The following is a 20,546-nucleotide window of genomic DNA, read 5'->3' on the forward strand; positions in this document are numbered from 1 at the left end:
ATCCTGTAAAACTTGTAGATACACGTGTAATGAAAGTATGATATGAAATACATTTACAATTTTTAATAAATGATCCCCTTCACGGCCGCCATACTTGTTCGCTTGCCGTCTGATTGGTTCACTTGGCTCACTTTAGCGCTAGCTGGGGTCCTAATTAATTACTCAATTTAGTAAGCCGCCCCATAAATTGGTTCAACTTATCCCAATTAAGACTTACCGCAACCAAACCTCCAATCTTCTCACTCTGCTTCTCCTCCTCAGCGATCCGCCCGACCTTTAAAGAACCACTCCCCGCGCCCTCTATCTCCTGCCCCTGCTTACATATACCACTCACTATCATTGTCTTCCTCTCACGCATACCATATTACCTTTTCCTCAGTCCTGCGTCGACTACATTGTGAATTTCAAACAGCGGTCTCAATCGGATCACCATCGACACTAAACCAAACCCACATGCTCAGCATTACAGTCAAATCCCATGGAGAAACTCCCGCATCGGCTGATCCCCGAGTCATTTTTCACATCTAGCTAGTACTTATCTGATGCTACTCGTCCCCCATTTTCAAAATCACCAAATATCATCTATGTCACAAGCGGCTCTACTGCGTCATGATCAACTGATTAGAATAGATCGTAAAGTGTCGGACATAATAGCACTAAAAGCGAGTTATAGATGGTTGGTTTGTGCAAAGATATGGGTGTGCGGTGAAATAATACAAGTGAACCTTATGTTTCCCTAGAAACAAAAAAATGCAAAAACTATGCGAGCAAAGTGTCAATGAAATGAAGCAGCGGATGGTATCAAGCATCGTGCGGCGAAAGAATAAAGTATCATACCAATATCCTTTATCGACCGGCGATCACATCCGATGTTTCGTAGCTACCGTGGCATAGACGTCTAGACGGGAATATGGCAGAAAAAGTTCTTCAGCTTTCCCCATCATAATGTAGCGTGACGCTGTTGAACGCGCCGAACAGATCTCCATCTGCTGGTACGTCCATACCATCGTCGTATCCGGGTGTCCCAGGGCCTACCGGTACGCTCGCACCTGCTGCGCCCCGTATTTGCTCCTCTAGATGAAGCGAGCGTGACTCCTTTAGGTGTCGGAAGTTTACCGCATCAAGACCATTACAGGACGATGGAATGATCTAGATAAGGTGTGCGTCAGTCAAGATATCTATCAAGCTGTATCGGATCAGACATGTGGACTTGTCTCACACAAGGGTGAACACACGCCATAAGCGCCCAACACACTTGTGGACAGAGATATGAGAGCACGTCAAGACTCACCGGTGGCCGCTGGTGACGCAACAAACCCCAGTTCATTTTGGAAAACCATTTATGCTGCTTAACTTCACTGGCTCCACTCCTGCTGCCAAACCTTGTTCGTTCATCTTTGTCGAGTAACCGAATGACGATATCCTTGCAAGCGCTGTACGGCAAGGACTTTCGTTAAAGTTTACTCATGACTCAGTGTCCAACTCTAGCCCACCTCGTAATTTTAGGTGCATCCCGGAAATGAACTGGCAGAGACCGGATGTTGGAAAAAGTATCGTTCCTCTCCTTCCCCTTGAAGGGCGTGGTGGCAAACTGCACAGGAGCGTCAATGATTGTTCCCACAGCAAAATCCGATCCAAACTCCGCCGATGGTGATCAATGTCAACTCACAATCATTTCGTATATCAAGATGCCAAGCGTCCACCAATCCACCGCAGCGGTGTGGCCCTGTGCAGCTATCACCTCTGGCGCGATGTATTCTGAACAACGAAGCCGCATACGGTTAAATCCTTGATTGTTGATAATTAAAGGAGCCTTACCCTCGGTACCGACAAACGAGTTCGTCCGAAAATCCGCTGTACATGACATCGTATCGATCATAGGTATCTATAACATAGGAAGGTTGTGTGAATTATCACCGCATGGACGACAAGGGAACGACTTACCCCGTTTGGTCCTAGCTGGTGAATCGTCGCGGGGCGGCCCCCAGGATGCCCAGATTGTTTAGCGAGATCGAAATCCGACAACATAATGTGGCCGGAGTGATGGAGGAGAATATCTGGACGAAGTTCCAGCAAGTACGGAAGACGCGGTAAATGAAAGACGAAAATTACAGCAAGATGTGGCAATAAAGTTAAGCGTTTAGTACACGTTGGCGATCAAGAGGAGAAGCACCTACTCTCTGGCTTGAGATCGCGGTATATGAAGCCGTTTAGGTGAAGGTACTCCAAGGCCGCCACAACCTCCGCCGCATAAAATCGGGAACCATCTTCCGGAAGGCACTTGCCCGGACGAGTTTGCAACGCACGGAAAAACTCGCCACCCATGCAGTACTCCATACAAAAGTAGAGGTACTCTTCCGACTGGAAGGAGTGATAGAGTGTGACGATGAACGGGTGATTTGAAGTGGCTAGAATTTCTTGCTCGGTTAAAGCACGTTTTATCTTTTTTCGTTCGATCATCTCCTTTTTAGACAAGACTGGGGAATCATAATTGAAGCCAGTTTGAAGTCTCGTCAAATCACGGACCCACCTTTCATAGCAAAAAGCTTGTCAGTCTTCTTTTCTCGCACAAGGTACACACGTCCGACGTCGCCCTTCCCAAGCATTTTAATTTTCAAGAAGCTTGATGGACCGACCTCAACCTGTAATCCACCCCTTTGTTTAAGAAAACTGTACTTGCAAAGAAGCTTTGAAACGTACCTGTCGAACTTTGATTGAATTACTGGAATATGTCCGTCTGAAAGCCATTTTTCCAGGACCATCATGTGCTCCGTTCACAATTCTAGTCTTTGACAGATGTGAATTACCAGGATACCGTTCGTGCCGATTAGATCTCCCTCTTGAAGAACCAGACGACAGAGTCTCCAATGAGTCATCACCGTGGTCAGATGACGTAGAAGGTGCATCAGGTACTGGTGGAACCATATCTGCAGGTGCTAATAGACCATTCCTCGTAGGTGCTGACGACCGGCTACCAGAAGAAAAAAGATGTTTTGCGTTTGGCGCGGACGCTACGCGACGAATGAAGCGAGTCGCAGATGCACCCATGGCCCGAGGAGACAAAGGCCCCGAACGACTTGAAGACCCAGCATGACCTTGCGAGGGTGCAAATGACTGCTGGGAGCCCGTGGCAGTCTGCGGAGAGCGACTCTGCATCATACGCTGTTTCTCCGACTTTGTCCGTACGCGACTTTGATGAGGTTGTGGAGTGGCCATTCCATTCGTTTCGACATTCGAAACAGACGACTGCTGCAGATGTGGTTGGTACTGGTAGGGGAGGAGTCGGGAATCAGGCACAAGGTACGGTGAGTTCGGTATAGCTCCCACGTTCGAATCACTGGATTGGGTATTCGAAGAGTTGTAGGAGGAACGCTCGTCGATAGGGAGGAAAGAGCCGGGAGTCAGTGACGGACTGGGTGCTACAGGTATATGTTTGACTGCCTGAAGAGGAGAGGAGACTGCGCGAGGCGAGCAGTCAACGGCTAGTATTGAACCATTTCCATTAGCACGATGCTTCTTCGAGGAACTTGGTAGACGAAAGACAGATTTCCATGAAGAGTGTGACGGAGTAGACGGTGGAGAGGGTGCGTGCATGATGGAGATTGTTGATTCGCGGTCGATCCCGAGCGCTCGATCGGATTGCACAACAACTGTTAAACTTCTTCAACAAGTTCAGCTGAGCCTCAAGTCAGCAGCAGCAGACACGGCCTACAAAAAAGACTGAAGAAAGAAAATTGCTTTGGTATCGGGGGAGGTACAAATGCTCAAATTGTTGTCCCCTCAACATAACGGTAGCAGAAAATGGACAAGCTTAGTAAGACGGCATCTTCCACTTCATTTAAGCTTACCCTACATACGAGAATCTTTTATTCACGTTAATTATGGTTAACTTTGACTTGTGTAACTGTTGGTCGAGACCGTAGGGTCGAAGCGAACCTTTCCGAATAATAAAAATGATAACTGGCATGATTGCTCGAATTCCTCACCACCTTTTCGCGTTCGGGTTCAGCAAACTTGCTTGTCAGAGTAGCTTGTCACGCGATCAACGTGTCCGTCACAATATCGTAAAACCATAGATCCGTGTCATGGTCACCGTCTGTTGAGCGGCCATTCTCCCACCCGATCATCCAACACTACGTGGCTCGGCTTGGATATATCGATTAGCACCATGAACCTTTGCTGAAGTACAGTCGAGAAAGCAGATCTTCACGGAAATGAAGGTGCTGCCACTCAAACGTTGCACATGCAGGTGTAATAATACGAACGTAAGCCCGAGCAAAAATTTCGTGTCATTTGTCAATTTGTAATACTGCCACGAAGGCAAACTTGGCAAAGGTACCGCGGGCCTAGTTCATCGAACCTCGTCGGAATGGAGTCCGCGCGAGGTCCGCGTGCAATGGGTATCTATCTGCCAGTGAGGGTAATTGCATTTGCGGATGCCCTCGGTGGTTCCGTGCATACACAGCAATAAGCCACAAGCATGTTGGCTGTCCGATGAGTTCGATTCTTCGGGCACGAGGCAGTGTACTGATGATCCGAAAAGTAAGACTCGCCTTGTAGATGGCGTACATTTTGCAAGCGATAAGCACGCCTGCCGTGCACCATGGACTCTCACGAGAACTTCTCTGCAGACCAACCAGCTCCCTGAATACTGTCAAGATAGCGAATACATACTAGTAGCTTACATCATAAAGGTTCACCACGCCAGGAGGCTGCTGTATCATAAAGCTATTTGTCGTGAGCTGATAGAATGATATCATCGAGTGTGAGGGCGATATCTTCGTGAACCAAAACATGTACGGCAGTTGCCAAAAGTCGATGTGCTGATGGGGGGAGAAATACAGCGATGCAGGGACTCCTGTAGCATTATGAAGCCCCAGATACCAACGAACCCTAGCGCTCATTCCTACGGGCCGGCTTGACATGGGAATTACGTGGAACCCCAGGTGCATCTCCGTTGTCTTTGACAACACCATCACTAGGCCGAATCTGGGCTTCCATAGGACATCATGCATCATGCACTGGGCCCTAACGCAGCAATATTTGCCCAAGGCAGATAATCAAGAATATTACGTTTCTGATATGCGGCAACTGAGCGCTATCTGTGGCGCGAAAAGTTGTAACAGCTGCCCAAACCTGGGGTTGAGGAGCATCATGATGAGACCGCATCAGTATCGTTTCGTATCATCTAGAAAGAAATGATGTTAATGCCAGGGAAATTGCCTCATATCCGAACATACACATGACCGTCTACGTATGACCTTCCATGCATATCCTGCGAATAACGAATGGCAAGAGGGCGCTCCACTTACAAAAACAGAACACGGGTCTCCATGAACGTTCCGTAATGTTGAGACACCTAAAACGGACAACTCATCAATATTCAATCCTGAAGGACAAGACAGCAAGTAATGCAATTCTTTAAGAGCAATACAAGACGAAGGTAAAGGAAATATACTTCGGGGACCTCGAGTTCGCACACGACGAGACTGTGTCATCATCTAGATAAGCATGGCATTTGAAACGACGATGGCACCGGTGACCAGCATACCACGAGTCATAGGCGTCTAGCTTTAGGTGAGGTTCTGGAAGCAAAGCACGAATTTGGTAAAGATGGAATTTTCCGATCCTAAAAACAGAACCATGTAGCGGAAACCTAAACATGAGCGGACTGCAGTATCACTGTGAACTATCTAGAGACATCGGTGCCTCGTGTGCCTCATGTCATGGCTGGTATGACTTCATGTCGAATATCTGGCTCACAAGAACCTGCGAAAGACCAAAGGAAATATCCCGGCAGCGTATGAAGATCGTGTGAAAAGTAGTGAGTGAAAAAGGATGACAACAAACTCACCCGGTTGGTTCGAAGAGGGGTCGAAGATTCTGGCAATATCTACCATATTTCACCTGCAAGATCCCACACAATTGGCGGTAGATACATGGTCATGGGTCCAGAAACAATTTCAAAGCTACTAGTAAATGCCGTAGTATGTCGACCGCGTCTCACGGAGATTGTGGTACATACTTCATCCTAGTACGTGGACTTGAGGAATATCAGCTGGAGAGTAGTCGGCCCCGGAATTAGCCCTGAGGATGGCTGCAGCTTAAGCAATTCCGGGCTGTACAGATGGTGGGCAGACGAAGACAGGCGTGACAGATGTGTCAACTATTCAGATCCGAATCTGAGGAGGCCTACTAGCGTCCGGAGAGTGCGGATTAGATGCTGGCAGCGTACAGTGGCAACAACTCTTGGAGCCTGGTGGATAGTGTTAGTCTTTTTGATGGAGTTGATTGTTATGTGGGATTGATATTGAGTGGTCTTGAAGTTCAATAAGGAGTTTGGATGAAAACCTTGAGGAACTTGTTCGCGTTTGGCCGGTCCGGGACCGATGCGATCGGAGAATGACACGGGAGTGGGCTACATTGAAGACATCGCTTGAAATCAGTGGCAGTCATATATTTCTTTGGAAGACCTAAGCATGTTCCTGCGCGTCAATCATATCCAGAAATTCTAATTTCCCTGCCTTAAATTCACCACGACTGTGACTCTTCTGCCCGCCCTGTCGCCCTACAACACGACTCATACCCACTTGGATACCCCGCAAACGATCGCACGACCCCACGTATGTCATCAAGGTCATCGTCTAAGGAGTCCCAGCCATTGCTCCGTGACCATGATCAGCAGTCTTCTTATAACTCTGTGCAGGTCTCAGAGTCCAGCTTGCCGGTTGACCCGCCGCCGCTAAATCAAGTCTCTCGTGTCGAACTTTTTTGGATCCTTTCAGGTCTTTGGAGTGCAGTCTTTCTTGGTTCTTTGGATGGTGCGTTCTAGCTTGCTGGCAGTGAGAAGAATGCAACAAACCCCAGACTTCTGTCAATAGGTACAATTGTGGCAACGCTTCTCTCACCAATAGGAAGCTACTTCAATAAATCTGAACAGTCTTCGTACCTGGGGACATCATACTTGCTTTCAGTATGCTGTTTTACCCCTCTATACGGTGGGGCAACAAAATTATCGTACTATCATGCATGTCCATTTTAACTCCTATCAGGCCGACTATCAGACATCTTAGGTCGCAAGGGAGCCATGCTCCTCGGACTATCTCTATTTGGTGCGGACAGCGAAGCCGATAGCCATTTCATCCTTCTAATATGAAATTTAGGATCGGGTACTATTGCATGCGCATTCGCTCCCTCAATGGAGGCCTTGATTGTTGCGCGCGCCATCGCAGGAATGGGCGGCGGAGGGTGCGTGCAACGAATTGATTTTGCAAGGCTCACTGTGCTGAAATTTGTTTCAGAGTAATGACGGGTATGTTGGGCGCTGTAATATCAATCGCCAGGGAAACTTTACCTTGTTGCAGTCAGCAGTATCGCCATCAGCGATCTAGTACCCTTGTAAGTTTGCGTTTCATAGAGTAACGATATAGATCATTATTATCACTATTAGGAAACAGCGTGGCCTATACCAAGGAATGACTAACATGTAAGTAGCTACGGATTTGTTCACTGAGCTTGAACGAACATGCTCGAACAGTTTGTTTGGTCTGGGCGCTGGCCTCGGCGGTCCATTTGGAGGATGGGTGAATGACACCCTGGGTTGGTTAGTAGCCGGTTGTAATGTCTCTATTCCGCCTACTGAATGATTTCAACAGGCGGGCAGCATTTTTATTGCAGGTCGGTGGCCTGGTATCTTTCTGTCTCGTCCTGGCCTCACTCGAACTCAGGCGCCGTTGTTGTTTGCATCTTTTACTTTGGTCGCACTCAAGGTCAACATAAAGTTACCCGACGAGATTGAGACCCAAAGCACATATTCCAAATTGCAGCGCATTGATTTCATGGGATCATTCACGTTAGTTGGTGCGGTCGCCGGATTATTGCTCGGCTTCAGTCTTAAGACTACTGAGGAGCTTCCGTGGTCACACCCCCTAATATTGGGGCTTTTCTGTGCCAGCGCGGTTTTCTGGGTCTCCTTCATTTTAGTGGAGGCTTACTGGGCGCCGTACCCTGTAATGCCCCTGCGCTTAATTACGCAACGCACCCCATTAGCGATATCTCTGGCCAACTTTTTAGCTTCTATGACTGCTTTCTCGACGGTAAGGGCTAAAAACTTCACATGATGCCACTTAATTAAAGCGGCATCTTGTCCAGATATACAATGTCCCTTTGTATTTCTCAGCCGTTAGGCTCAACTCATCCACGAATGCCGGTATGCTCGGGACTATTTCTGTTTGCACCCGCTAAGTAATACATTCCCTTTAGGTTTACATTTGCTTCCTCATTCTGTGCGGATCTCTTGGTACATTGTGACGGGAAATACTTACCTTCTTACAGATTGCTCTATCCACAGGCAGTATGATCGCAGGCTGGTGAGATCCTGATGATCATCCATTATTCTGACTAATTTACCGTCGTAATTGTAGGATGATGCGGCGAACAGGCAAACTGTATCACTTGACGTTAGCCTCTGTTGGCTTGACCATTATCGCCAGTATTTGTCTCGCTCTGTGGGATGATAATACATCACAATACCATCTATGGTTAGATATTGTCCCACAGGGTTTTGGAATGGCCAGCTTGATCACTACTACGCTAATTGTCAGTATTTTCCTTCCCCCCATTCATAAACCGACCTGGTCCCGAATTTGCAGGCAATGATCGCAGGCGTTTACAAGGAAGACATGGCGGTTGCAACGGGTAGTAAGTGCTATTCGATTACCCTGAGAGGACCTCTGAACTCAGGATGTGTAAATTACAGTCACATATCTTTTCCGAACAACTGGACAAGTTCTCGGTGTTAGTTTATCAGGGGCTGTGCTCCAGAGCGTTCTGCTCAGAAAATTGCGCCAGCGAATTACTGGAGCTGGTTCATTAGAGGTAAGCGGCGTTGGTGTGCACATATACCGTCCGCATTTCATATGAATTCCCTTTGCCCAGATCATCGAGGAGATACGGTATGATGTCCGATGACAATGCGGTGTATACACTTACAGATGCTGTGTTCAGACACTCGATAAGCTCGATCCCTAACCTTGCGCCTGCATACAGAACAGTTGCAGTCGAGTCGTACGCCGATGCACTCCATGTTGTTTTCATCTGTCATATTGCGATCAATATTCTCGTTTTCATTGCATGCGTGCCCATCGAGGAGCACCCCCTGCCGTACGTGATTGTCACGTCCGATCGTGCCCTGCCAATGCTAACCTGTGCCGACATTTCTAGAGGAACACTTCAGGAGCAAGAAGAACATTATAGGAACCAACAACTTGCGCCAAATGACACTGCTTCAGCAGTGGACTCACCTTAGACATTCATTTGACTGACCAATCATTTGCGTCATATGTAATTATCCCTCAAATAACTCCAGCGACACCCAAGTACGTTGGTACGACATTATGTACTCATTATCGGACACCCCCGAGCCATCTACCCCCGCGCAGCCTTCATATATACCTCATCACTCTGAGACGTGTAGTAGTAGTAGACGGTAGTTATGTACACTGTATACTGTACTGGGCAATGTGGAACAACTGTCTGAACTTCTACGTCGGGCCTCCTCGTCCGCAATGATGGCTTAAGCTGGCGTGTCCTCCGAAGAGGACCTCTCCTGTATCCACCTCCGCGGCATCTTCTCCACCACTGGCGCAGGCCTCTTTCTCCCTGCTTTCCCCTCCGTATCTGCGTATCGGCTCCGGTCAGGTCGCACGGGACATGGTAGCACGTTGGATGCGGAAACCGTCAACACAGACGCAAAAAATGTGAGACCGAACAGAGTTGAAACAAATGTGCGGCGTTGTTGGTATGTTAAACGAAAACTGTTAGAGATGGGCATTCTACAACTTTTCGTGCAACCTATTTCAGTGGACAAGATCAAAAAGTGGACAGATGGTTTACGCACCGACACTCTGCCCATCCTCTCGAGTAATACTTGTTTGCGTCCAAGGTGGTTCGACGCTAACTTTTGAGCGTTGTGCCGGATGTCGCCGACGATGCTAAAGGGGCGATGTTTGCACTTGTTTTCTATCAGCCTTTAACCACCTTCCAGTCAAAATTCTATACTAGTCAACATGCCTAACGCTCGCGTACTCCGAGACATCAAGGCCCGCAACATCGTAAAGGCTAATGAGGTTCTCCGCAGGGCTTACCTGTATGTCGCGCGGAATGAGACCCTGTCCCCGCAAGTGCGACACCAAGCCCAGCTACAGCTGAACACATTTGGGAAGTACACACGTCCGACGACGGTGAAGAACCGTTGCGCAGAATCTGGACGTGGTCGGGGGATTATCAGCGAGTTTGCACTTTGCCGAGTATGTGACCTGCCTGGATTTTCTTGAACGCGTCCTCATCTTGTAAATTTGACAGTACCAGTTCCGACTGAAGGCGCTCAAGTTGGAACTGCCTGGCGTGCGCAAAGCTTCTTGGTAGATGGAGGTTACGTGTGCATAAGAGTTTATGATCTGGTGAGCTTGCGCGTGTTTAATCAGCAAGCTATGGAGTGCTCATCATGCTTGGTGCAGTATGTACTGGTCTCCCAGCCAGACCTTGGGATGTGCTCGTTACTACGTGACCTCTTTTGCAGATATCCTTCTGTCCGGACGTAGTTCGTAGTATATATATATTACCGCACGAAGTCTGCGCACGTACAATTATATACAATAATAAGTTTACAAGGCTTTGGCTTGAAACCACATCAGTCTTACGACGGGGGAGAATCCACTTGAGCACCAATATCAGACAGCAACAAATCGGGTTCGCCGCGCTCGCGCCTCCAGCGATTACACACATTCAAGGTTACCTTATCGACGAGGTAACTAGAGGAGAATAAGCTTACAATATGGGCATTGCACAGCTTGCAAGGCGCACCTGTATTTCCGTAACCACCACTCAGCAAGTTCCCAGTTATGTTGGGCAAGAACATCATCTCCATGAAGTTTGATTGCCTTCTTGTAGTCAAAAAGACAGTCCGCTAACGAAATTTGTCCTGAAAAATATCAGAATATCACCGCGCTCTAAAATGGCTATGCGACTACCTCGAAGAAGGATGATACGGTCTCGGAGCTCAGGATATATAAGACGGTCAATGACACTTTCTGCAAAAGAATCAATACATGTCAAAAAGAAGGCAAAACAAATATACCATGATTAATCGTTCTTGACGATGTCTAGTGAGCATGTGACCATCAAACTTGGGAGACCCGCGCTCACCTCTGCACCAGAGTTGGTCGTAATGAAGGTGGAAGACAATAAGCACTATTTCTCATGAAATTGTCGAGGTGATATCTAAAGGGGTACTCAGACATGAGATACGGCAGGAATGAATAAAAAGAACTGACTTGATTAATTTCATAGCCTCGATCTTTTTGGGATCTCGCAGTTCTGCCATATCGTGATCGTCAGGCTCTTCAGTTGACGACTTCTGAGGTAGAACCCGCTGCGGAAGAGGGACAGCCGTATTCGTTTTGTTCGTGGAGTAGGACATTGCCCCTAAACGTTGCTCGACATTCATGTTCATTTGGGATACATAAGGTTGAAAATCAGAGGCAGCATAATGACTCGGTGTACTAGACGTCGTAGTGGGCATGAAGACAGGCGAATTCCCTGACTGCATGAGATCCGAAAACATATTGTCCTGAGGAGAGCGTCCTGTGGGGGTGGTGGAGGATATAAGGAGCTAGCAGGAGGCACCGCGGAGCTCATGGGTAGCATGAGTGGGTAAGAATCCCGACGGTCACCGTTTTGCTCTGAGTTACTCATACCTCTCGCTTTCTTCGCCAGTCCAGGCCCACTGTCATCGTCTGATGGGCGCTTCCTGTGTTATTCGGCGCGCCAAGCATTGAACTCATGGCATTTGATGTTTGCGAAGTCTTGAGAGAATGTTTTCGGGCTTGGAAACTCTCCCATGCAGTGTCCGTTTCTGCCTTATTGACGAAGCTGTCGAAGTCTGCCATATCCCAACCAAGCTTCACTAGCATACCACCGGCACCATCACCGATAAATCCCGATACGCTCTTTAGGAGGCCGCGAAGAACGTGATTTTCGGTCATAAGGTCTGTAAAATATAGACTACGGTAAGCGAGACTGAGACAAACAGATATAATTACATACCCCTAAGAATTGCTCTGCAGTCAGTCAGAGCTTCATCTTGGGACGCAGAAAGCAATTCAACGCGTGCTTCGAGGTCACGAATCTGATAGTTGGAAAGTGCGAACTTAGTATGACAACGGCGGGAGTGATTACGAACCGGCGCACCCTTTGCTGCTTCCTTAAGCGAAACTCACGCTGGGCGATACGATTTTGGTCCCGACGCGCTGCCTGCGAGCTTCTCAGTGGTTAATGAGTGCTTACTACAGCTAGTCTGAAATAGACAAACTTTGGATTTTTTTTCCTGCCAGGTTTATTCGGCTCCCCTGCCCCAAGTTCATCACCGTGATCGAGATGGGACTCGATATCAGAGTCCTGTAGAATAATTAAGGCCGATGAACTCAATGATGAAAAGGAGCATACTGGATCAAGTTCTCCGGACACACTACGAGGTGTATCATCAGGCATTTTGTGGAAATGAAGTTGGTCAAAAGTAAGTACTAATTGTATGGCAGTGCAACAATATTTGCAAGACCTGCGTAGTCAGCGTCGGCAGTGAGTTGAATGCTGCGATGCCGACTCCAACGACCGGCTAACTTCAATAGCCGAGCCGCTTGACATAATCATCCGTGTCCGACGCCCGGCACTAGTCCAATCATGTGCTCATGTCGCTCTGGCACTTTTAACCAACTTGGGTCGGTTGGTTGCAGGCCTTCAAGCGACCTAACTAGTCCTGGTCAGCGTTTGGAACCGCACATTTTATTGCATTTATCTCTCTCAAACATCAGCCCTTTCCGTACCAACTTAGCATACTGACTTTGTTGTTACTTTGCATCCACACAGTACTTGCTCCCATATGCACTCGGGTTGCACTCTGGTCTCCTTGCTGCATTTTATACCGAGCAATGCGAGGTGTGAAACATGTGTGAGTGGTTATATGACAATCGTATTCAACTCATCGTGTATGGCTCGGCAAAATCGATCTTGATACAGCTGATGGCCACAGTTTTCTCAACATTACCTCAGTTTTGTACACCATCGATAAATTACGTCGGCAAACACCAGCCTCGAGGCAATCTCCACCAACCTCTGCCCCCTTAAATCACGCTATCCCCACCCAGTCAGCGTCAGAACCTTCCGCTTTGACACATTCACACAGCTCCGACAAAATGAGGGTTTAATCTCAGCAAATTCCGCGCTTGCTGGCCTGTGACCTTGTCCTCTTATCGTCATCTTCCAGTGTTTTGCTCACTGGATCGCCATGTTCTCATGATGACCCTTAACATTGATATCAGGGCGTCAGTCACATTTCATTCATGACAAAACATCCGAGCTGCCTGCATCATGTCTTATCGTTCGGGCCGTTTTGCCTTCAGGCTTCAGATCCAAAATACATGGGACCATCCCTATACTATCAGCTAATGTACTTGGTCAAGTTCAGATTAAATGTGTGTACAAATCCACCATCTTCCCGTTTACCCTGACTGATGCGGCTGTTCGCCGCAGGGTGTACGAATTCGGAATCTAATCGGCTTTTGGTCCTGCTTGTGTCCATGAAAATCGAATTGACGTGACACGTGGTATGCAGGGTGTCGTCGGTGATCATACTTCTCACTACCTTGGTATGTGGTGTTTCTTTTGGTTCGACTAACTCGGCGACTCTTTTATTCGCATCCGCACGCCACACGTCAACAATCTCGCTCCAACTAGACGAGGGTGAGGGAGTTTTTTGGTGCTTTACCTGGGGTAGACCGTCGGTGATAATAATGCCTGACTCCGCTCGTCGTGGTGCTCGATATTGCATATTGGCTCATCCCAAGTAAAGGTTGATAGGCACCTGAAATTAGAAAGTATTTTGACCTGCAACAGCAGTTGTCGCAATTTCTCGAGATTCAGCAAACCATTGCAGTCGAGATCCCTCTGCATATTACTTACACGCTTCAGGGACATTACCTCATCTTTAGCAATCGCTTATCGTCTCCATGGCTTTGCCATGGCTCATTGTCGCTCGCCCGCGCACCGACTCAATGGCTCTTAATGGAATGCGTCATAGTACTGATAGATGTGACCTCAGCTCCCAACCACATATTCGGTCGGATCAACAGTTACTTTCCGCGCAAACTCAAAGCGAGATTCATTACTGCAGTCATTTAATAACTTCTTGGCCTTTAAATCTTATAATCATGTAAACCAGTCTCGCGACTTGTATTAGCATTCCTTCTTTCAAACTTCAAACTCAAACTCCACAAAGAATCCACAGCCACTATGACCGCTGAAACCGACATGGTCTTCCGCTTTGTCAATTCTACCGATGCCGACGCCGACACACGGACATTTCGAGTGTATCAAGTGATAGGAACAGCAGCACCCGAGGAATTGGAATTATACAAGGTACGTCCAGCTCACTCTACTAAAATCCGTGATTTTGACTGCCCTCGCAGTTTTCACATTCGATGACCGGTTCTTCTGGCGGAACCACAACTTATCAGCGAAAAAATATGAACAGTTTGACCTTTGAGACTGTTGGACAAATCAGTTGGAGCTCGAACACTATTGCTTCCGTGGTGTATTTTGGTTTAGAGGAGGTGAGATTTATGACGTTGATAACCCCGACGCACTCTGTTGAGTTGGTTACCAGATTTCTGTTAAAGATCTCCGCAAGGTCAAAAATGCGACTAGCCAGTGGAGTATTTTGCCTGAGATCATATATCCGTCGCTGATTCATTTCATGGATTCTAGTTCACGCAGATTTAAATCCGGTGTCGGTGCGGGGTATAAGTGGAAGATATCAGAGAATAGGACCGACTTATATGTACGTGACACTGAGGTTGGAACATGCGTCTCCTAATGTGCCCCTACAAAAACAGTGTATCGATTCACAAGACAAATACATTGCATCGTGGTCGAATCACGAGAAGATACTAAGAGTGACTCCACGCGCTAGCGCAATGTTAGATCGGCTGGTGGTTACTTGTTTCCTGAATGTGTGGTTCAAGCGACTCGGGCGGTGGTAACGAGGTCGTCAACGTCAGATGTCTATCCTTATACTGTATAGTAATCAACTTAATCGCAACATCTGTAATCCGTGTTTAACGTGCGAGTACACTGAAATAGCATCATCACTACTCACCTTTAACAATCGTTTCGCAACCGGGAAACACTATCGGGCTTCAAACTGAACCACTAATGGACAAAGGTCAACAGTTGCATGGTTTCTAGTTTCAAGAGCGACAGTTACGCACTTCGCTTGGTCCGTTTCTTGTACATGATGCGATGACCACACTCACGACAACGTATGGGTTCCCTAGACTTTATTTCATTCTTGGCGCCGCAATCTTTTCCAAGTTTGATTAGATTGTTTGTAAAGTGATGCTCACAGGCGGTCATGAGTACCTGCGCAAATGTATTCCATATCCTGCCGCGGTGGAGGTATGAAGCCACCCCCTCCAGGATTCGTAGTTTGTTGTCCTGGCTGGTTCATCGCAGATGTGAACGAAAAAGCTATGGTCGAAGCGCGTGACTCTCGCGTGATGTGTGATACACACGTGAGTCACGTTACGGGCGCGCGGTACTAGACTCTTTGCTGCATAGAGACGCTATAGAGACTCGGCGATCGGAGTGTCCACCGTTGTGATAAAAAGATTCCTGTTTGAAGTTTTGGCCTGACTGATGGAAACAGCGTTGCAGCGTGGAGACTGTCACCCTGCAATCAGTTATAGTACCTGCTCGGTTCGAAGTTCCGCGCAGCTTGAAGGTTCTGTCGTAATTGTTATCCTTGTGCACTGCCAGCTCCTTGTAAAATGGTTCGAAGCTCGTTCATTGTTCGCGGAACAATGAGGATTGGTATTTGACATGTGCTATGTACTGTGCAAGTGATTGCAGTATTAGTGTTTTCCAATAAAGCAGTGTGACCAGCTCAATAGCGCCCACACCCTTATTCTCGATCTCCTTGCCGACCGGGCTGGAACCCTATTGATAGTGCAAACCTTCGAGAAAAATAAAGTCACAAGTGGAACTCCTGACTTTCGTAGGTGGCGACCGTCCTTCATGACAACCGTGGGCCGTATCCAAGGCGTCAAAACATCTTTATAACTATGGCCATCTTACTTTATTGCCCATCGAAGACTATTCCCCCGACGAAGCACTACTACGTCTGAGATCGCCGTGTGCTTATGGCCGCTCTCCCTTCTTTCATTGAACTCATGGCTTCTCTAGGCATAGATGATGCTAAGCCAGAAACCCCAAGTATAGTCAAGACTCGAGATCGTTCTTCTTCATGTTCTTCCTGTTCTTCATTGGGGAGCTCTGCTGACGGTTGGAGCCCCATCCGTTGTGCTCGTGACATTGACTCAGATAGGCGTCCAAGCGCCTCTCGTCGAGTCAGAGCAGTAAGATATTCACCGTACATTTCAGCTAGTGTGAGTGTTTTCCTTCACCGCGATCTGTTCATCGTCTCATTTTTTCTCGTTCCTGCCAAGTCTACTGCTAGACAAAGCAGTGCTGTGTCGTTGACGCACAGCCAGAGTGATCAAGAAGATTCTAGCAGGGTAAGAGCATCGGCTTTCCCCCCTCAGTTCATTTCTTTCTTACCATAAAACAGTCTTCATCACCAAATCCTCCTTCGTCTCCTCGGCATACACGACGGCCTTCACCTCTTCATTTCTCCAAGAGAGAAAGGCCATCCATCACTCCTATTTCATCATACGTTCGTCGCAAGACACCGCAAAACTCGCCTGTCGCCCTTACTTTCGCTCAACGGGAGTACGTCGAGAGACCAGAAGTTATCACTCCACCATCATTGATGCCGATGTCATTGCCCACTATTCCCCCAATCCCCCGTTAGTTTCTGTTTGGATCAATCAATGGACATCTCCACTTCTATTCCGCGGTCTGATGATGGTACAGCTTGTGTACGATGTAGTTGCCGCGTATCCCAAGGGAGGACTTATGGACCTTTTAATTCTCACATACACGCATACACAGCTTTCCTTTGCATCTCATCTCAGTTCACTCGTTTCCTTCTCATAGTTGTCATAACTTCGCTCTTTGCTTGTGAAACTTTCGGACTCTTGACTAGTGCATTTTGATCTTCGTAGGGAAATGTGTAGGTTTAGATGAATCATATGATTGACGTTGGCTATGGAGGGAATAACCTTCCCCGCACTAGATATCTAGTCGTGATCATCTTCTTCAGGCCCAGGGCAATTCCGTTCCAAGTCAATAGCATCGTCATACTGCGTCCCGCACCAGAAACAGTATGAGTATTCTCCCGGAGATATTCAAGAAGGAGCTTTAAGCGGTCCCGCGGCTGCAAAATATTTAGAATCAGGCACACGTCAAAGTATAAGGATTCCATTAAAAGTCTACTCACACCCAGCCGTAAGAAGTAAACCGCTTCCTCGATGACTTCTTGCGGGAATTGTTCCACTGTTGTGGGTGTTTCGCTGTCGTCGGCATCTTCATCTTCATCCAATAAAGTAACCGGTAACAGGGCATCGGCTGCCATTTGAGCGCGTAGGCGTGCCGCATGGGAGGCGTCCCCTGAGGCGGAGCGCAACGGGGATACATGCAGTGTATGGGTTGATAGCACATCCATAAGACCCTTCGGGATAGAATCAGGGTTGCTAGGATCCAAACAGAGGACGTTGAACTATCGCGCAGAGCAGTAAATTTAGTATCCCCGCATGCTTATCTGAATGAAACGCACTGTAATGTCCGCCTTCTCGTCCAGTGTGAGACATGTCTGTCGTGCAGAGGAAAGGCGTCCTTCTGCTCGCCGTTCTTCGTATTCGCGGCGGGCACGGTCTCGGAAGCTCTCGTGATTGGCCGCTTCCGCCATCTTCGCCATTTTTGCGAGGCGATCTGCGGCACTGGGTGACCGAGCGCGCTTCCCTAGACCAATACCTTGCTTCCCTGCAATGATAAGCTATCAAGTCAGTTATTTTCCTTCCATATGCAGGGTTTCGGTGCGGACTTGCCTCGCCATTCATTGAGGGGCAATGGTTCAACCTTGTGTCGAAAATTTCCTTTCAAATCCTCTCCAAGATCCGCAGACTCCGACTGAGCCCTGGACGTACCCTGCTCAGACTCGTCCTCGGACAGACTAGGACCAGGGTAAGGGAACTGCGGTCTTTGGAGGGCTATCCTCGGTCTTTCCCAACGATTGCCCAACCTTGAACCCCATTTTCATCATGATGCCCAGTGCCTTGCTTCCACCTACGGCCTTCTCTTCCTCCTGTGCGTGCTCAAACAGGCTCTTGCTAAGCCCCTCTTCCCTGGACTCTTGCTCCCTCTGCCGCCGACTCTTCATTCGGTTCTGCTCATTCTTGACTCGAGACTGCTTCAGCGCCTCTTGGCGTCTCTGAGCATACGTTTTCGGCGCAGATTCGGCTGCAACCTGCACAAGAAACTTGTCCAAGAGGTAATCATCCTCATCGGCCATGGATTAACTTCCTTGGTCAGGGTTGACAAATATGCCACAATTACTTACGCACACGTCCATTTTGAGCATATGGGGATCATTGGCATCAATGCAATAGCCATGGAAAAACTTCCGTAATCTTAGTAGACATCGCAAAAATTGACTGCAGCTGCAAGCGATTCTACAAAGTTCGATGAAAGAAGGACACCAAATCGCCAGAATTAAAGCACGACTTGACTGGTAAACATACGCGAAAAACCATAGCGCAAGCGAGATGAACAACACGAAGTCACGATGAACTTGCACCGGAAATTGAACATGCGTTAAGTTAAGGTAAAGTCAACGGGATATGGGACCGGAGTCACGTATATGTATGATGATCAGGCGGCGTACTCGGCTTCGTCTGCCAATTCATAGCGGGCAGAGTTGACAGCGATCTTGACAGCGATTGCACGGCCGCCAACTTCCTTGCCTTGAACAGCCTCAATCGCTTTCGCCTGTTCCTCCTCAGTGCCGACATCGACAAAGCCGTAACCTTTGCTCCTCCTGGGTGTTCCCCACCGGCGACGAACCACGCGAGCAGAAACGACATTGACACCAGCTTCAGTAAAGAGCGCAGAGAGGGTGTCATCGTCTACGCTGAAGCCAAGGTTGGCGACGAACAGGGTAGTCTTGGAGGGCTCGCCAATGGGGTCCTCACCGGCAGCGCGGGGTGGGCGAGGAGCCCTGGGCCTCCTGACGCGAGGTTTCCTGGGTGCAGGTACGGCAACGTCAGGAGCATCTTCTGCAGCAGGGGCAGCCTCCTCGTGTAAGAATTCACCTTCCAGAGGAGCAGCCCTACGCCTGGACTTGCGCTACAAGCGAAATGAATTTTGATAAATCACTGCGTGTCAATTACATACGTTGTTCTTTTTCTTTTTTCTCTTGGGCTTAGCTGCTTCGTCAGTGCCCAAAGCAGCAGTAGAGGTAGCGGCATCCTCCGCCTTGACTTCGCCATTTGCCTCAGCGTCGGTGACTTCACCAGGAACGGCCTTGGCACCGCGCCTGTTGGGTCTCCTCTTGGCCCTCTTCTCCTTCTTTTCTTTGTCCTTTTGGTCGGCTGGCTTGGCAATCTCGACGATTACCTTGCGGCCATCGAGCTCTCCTAGATTGAGGAGGTCAACAGCTCTTTGAGCAGCCTCTGCGCTGGACATTGCGACAAAGCCATAACCTGCTGATCTGGGACCCCGCAAGATGACCTGAGCTGTGATACTGTAAAGCGAAAAGAAGTTAGATTTGAGGGATTAAAAGCTGTGCAGGAACTTACATGTCGCTCTGTACGGGGGCAAAGAAAGTCTTGAGCCCTTCATCCGTTGTAGAGTACGCAAGATTGCCAGCGAAGACCTATGAGTTATTATAGGAATGTGAGGATTTTTGAGAAGAAATAGAAAAGGATATAGATACTTTGAATGGGGGAGCTTCTTCGATGACATACTCTTGCGCAGCCGGAGGCACGCCATTCTCTGTAACCTGGGCGGCTTGGGCGTCGGACATTTTTTGAGGGATTGGACGATTGGGATGAAGGGTGAGCGCAGTGATGAACTATATGATGAACCGGTTTCAAAAGTTGACAGTTGAAGAAAAAGAAACCGTTTGAGCGATTTTAGACGCTGCCCTTTTTAAATCATTACAAACACGTTTCACAAATGATTATAACTTGGCGCCAACCTCATGTTTTAGCCTCGAGGTGCTGTTCGGTTCAATATACATAATATCTTACTAGTGTCTAACGTATTACGATAGTCTACCCATATACTATGATCGACCTCGTCGTTGAACACGACGAGCTAATACTACGACGGTGATGAATGTCATGGCAATTGAAGGTCGCCGTGCGATTGCTTACATAATTCAATCGATAAAATGTGTGATCTTTTTTTCCGTTTCTTCGCCGTCCATTGTTCATTCATTCAACACGTCGAGCTTACGGCTCTACCTCACTCATTTTAGACCACTCTCTCTCAATTTCCGTGACCATACCTTTATATATAAACTATCCGTCTTA

The 20,546-nt window shown here is 48.0% G+C and overlaps 9 protein-coding genes across 9 annotated transcripts; 4 read left to right on the plus strand and 5 right to left on the minus strand.

Annotated features, from left to right (window-relative positions):
• Positions 1 to 927: 927 nt before the first annotated feature.
• On the minus strand, positions 928 to 3,048 carry BJ212DRAFT_1267026 (Pkinase-domain-containing protein; the record flags this gene model as incomplete). The annotated part of the gene is made up of 9 exons (XM_041330623.1): positions 928 to 1,149; positions 1,292 to 1,433; positions 1,494 to 1,591; positions 1,670 to 1,758; positions 1,819 to 1,885; positions 1,945 to 2,057; positions 2,178 to 2,477; positions 2,531 to 2,642; positions 2,701 to 3,048. The coding sequence occupies 9 exons, from the start codon at positions 3,046 to 3,048 to the stop codon at positions 928 to 930; spliced, it is 1,491 nt and encodes a 496-aa protein (XP_041195631.1).
• Positions 3,049 to 6,625: 3,577 nt separating this feature from the next.
• Positions 6,626 to 9,307, plus strand: BJ212DRAFT_1267042 (vacuolar amino acid permease; the record flags this gene model as incomplete). The annotated part of the gene is made up of 18 exons (XM_041330627.1): positions 6,626 to 6,821; positions 6,882 to 6,998; positions 7,053 to 7,112; positions 7,164 to 7,248; positions 7,302 to 7,312; positions 7,365 to 7,398; positions 7,451 to 7,486; positions 7,538 to 7,603; positions 7,656 to 7,677; positions 7,728 to 8,096; positions 8,152 to 8,209; positions 8,263 to 8,285; positions 8,335 to 8,369; positions 8,424 to 8,598; positions 8,652 to 8,700; positions 8,759 to 8,905; positions 8,994 to 9,162; positions 9,223 to 9,307. The coding sequence occupies 18 exons, from the start codon at positions 6,626 to 6,628 to the stop codon at positions 9,305 to 9,307; spliced, it is 1,737 nt and encodes a 578-aa protein (XP_041195632.1).
• A 267-nt stretch (positions 9,308 to 9,574) lies between these two features.
• On the minus strand, positions 9,575 to 9,832 carry BJ212DRAFT_1266104 (uncharacterized protein; the record flags this gene model as incomplete). Its single annotated transcript, XM_041330542.1, has 1 exon — positions 9,575 to 9,832. One exon carries the CDS (start codon positions 9,830 to 9,832, stop codon positions 9,575 to 9,577), a length of 258 nt encoding a protein of 85 aa, XP_041195633.1.
• A 235-nt stretch (positions 9,833 to 10,067) lies between these two features.
• BJ212DRAFT_1478482 (uncharacterized protein) lies at positions 10,068 to 10,425 on the plus strand (the record flags this gene model as incomplete). The annotated part of the gene is made up of 2 exons (XM_041339715.1): positions 10,068 to 10,307; positions 10,363 to 10,425. The coding sequence occupies 2 exons, from the start codon at positions 10,068 to 10,070 to the stop codon at positions 10,423 to 10,425; spliced, it is 303 nt and encodes a 100-aa protein (XP_041195634.1).
• Positions 10,426 to 10,669: 244 nt separating this feature from the next.
• Positions 10,670 to 12,614, minus strand: BJ212DRAFT_1339678 (uncharacterized protein). Its single transcript, XM_041335070.1, has 11 exons — positions 12,505 to 12,614; positions 12,371 to 12,456; positions 12,250 to 12,319; positions 12,106 to 12,187; positions 11,787 to 12,049; positions 11,686 to 11,766; positions 11,334 to 11,629; positions 11,206 to 11,280; positions 11,031 to 11,086; positions 10,864 to 10,981; positions 10,670 to 10,811 (listed from the first exon to the last, which is right to left on the minus strand). Exons 1-11 carry the CDS (start codon positions 12,547 to 12,549, stop codon positions 10,697 to 10,699), a joined length of 1,287 nt encoding a protein of 428 aa, XP_041195635.1. The 5' UTR covers positions 12,550 to 12,614; the 3' UTR covers positions 10,670 to 10,696.
• Positions 12,615 to 14,346: 1,732 nt separating this feature from the next.
• On the plus strand, positions 14,347 to 15,095 carry BJ212DRAFT_1266715 (uncharacterized protein; the record flags this gene model as incomplete). The annotated part of the gene is made up of 5 exons (XM_041330598.1): positions 14,347 to 14,472; positions 14,523 to 14,666; positions 14,720 to 14,763; positions 14,821 to 14,893; positions 14,949 to 15,095. 5 exons carry the CDS (start codon positions 14,347 to 14,349, stop codon positions 15,093 to 15,095), a joined length of 534 nt encoding a protein of 177 aa, XP_041195636.1.
• Positions 15,096 to 15,315: 220 nt separating this feature from the next.
• BJ212DRAFT_1266457 (DNA directed RNA polymerase) lies at positions 15,316 to 15,562 on the minus strand (the record flags this gene model as incomplete). The annotated part of the gene is made up of 2 exons (XM_041330570.1): positions 15,316 to 15,416; positions 15,475 to 15,562. The coding sequence occupies 2 exons, from the start codon at positions 15,560 to 15,562 to the stop codon at positions 15,316 to 15,318; spliced, it is 189 nt and encodes a 62-aa protein (XP_041195637.1).
• A 691-nt stretch (positions 15,563 to 16,253) lies between these two features.
• On the plus strand, positions 16,254 to 16,924 carry BJ212DRAFT_1478485 (uncharacterized protein; the record flags this gene model as incomplete). Its single annotated transcript, XM_041339716.1, has 3 exons — positions 16,254 to 16,499; positions 16,560 to 16,628; positions 16,682 to 16,924. The coding sequence occupies 3 exons, from the start codon at positions 16,254 to 16,256 to the stop codon at positions 16,922 to 16,924; spliced, it is 558 nt and encodes a 185-aa protein (XP_041195638.1).
• A 328-nt stretch (positions 16,925 to 17,252) lies between these two features.
• BJ212DRAFT_1445779 (uncharacterized protein) lies at positions 17,253 to 20,035 on the minus strand (the record flags this gene model as incomplete). The annotated part of the gene is made up of 10 exons (XM_041338153.1): positions 17,253 to 17,315; positions 17,336 to 17,389; positions 17,453 to 17,731; positions 17,789 to 17,994; positions 18,060 to 18,184; positions 18,243 to 18,371; positions 18,896 to 19,356; positions 19,405 to 19,753; positions 19,809 to 19,885; positions 19,946 to 20,035. The coding sequence occupies 10 exons, from the start codon at positions 20,033 to 20,035 to the stop codon at positions 17,253 to 17,255; spliced, it is 1,833 nt and encodes a 610-aa protein (XP_041195639.1).
• Between the last annotated feature and the right edge of the window lie 511 nt (positions 20,036 to 20,546).

Source organism: Suillus subaureus, assembly GCF_016647635.1.
Source record: "Suillus subaureus strain MN1 chromosome Unknown BJ212scaffold_8, whole genome shotgun sequence".
NCBI classification, from domain to species: Eukaryota; Fungi; Basidiomycota; class Agaricomycetes; order Boletales; family Suillaceae; genus Suillus; species Suillus subaureus.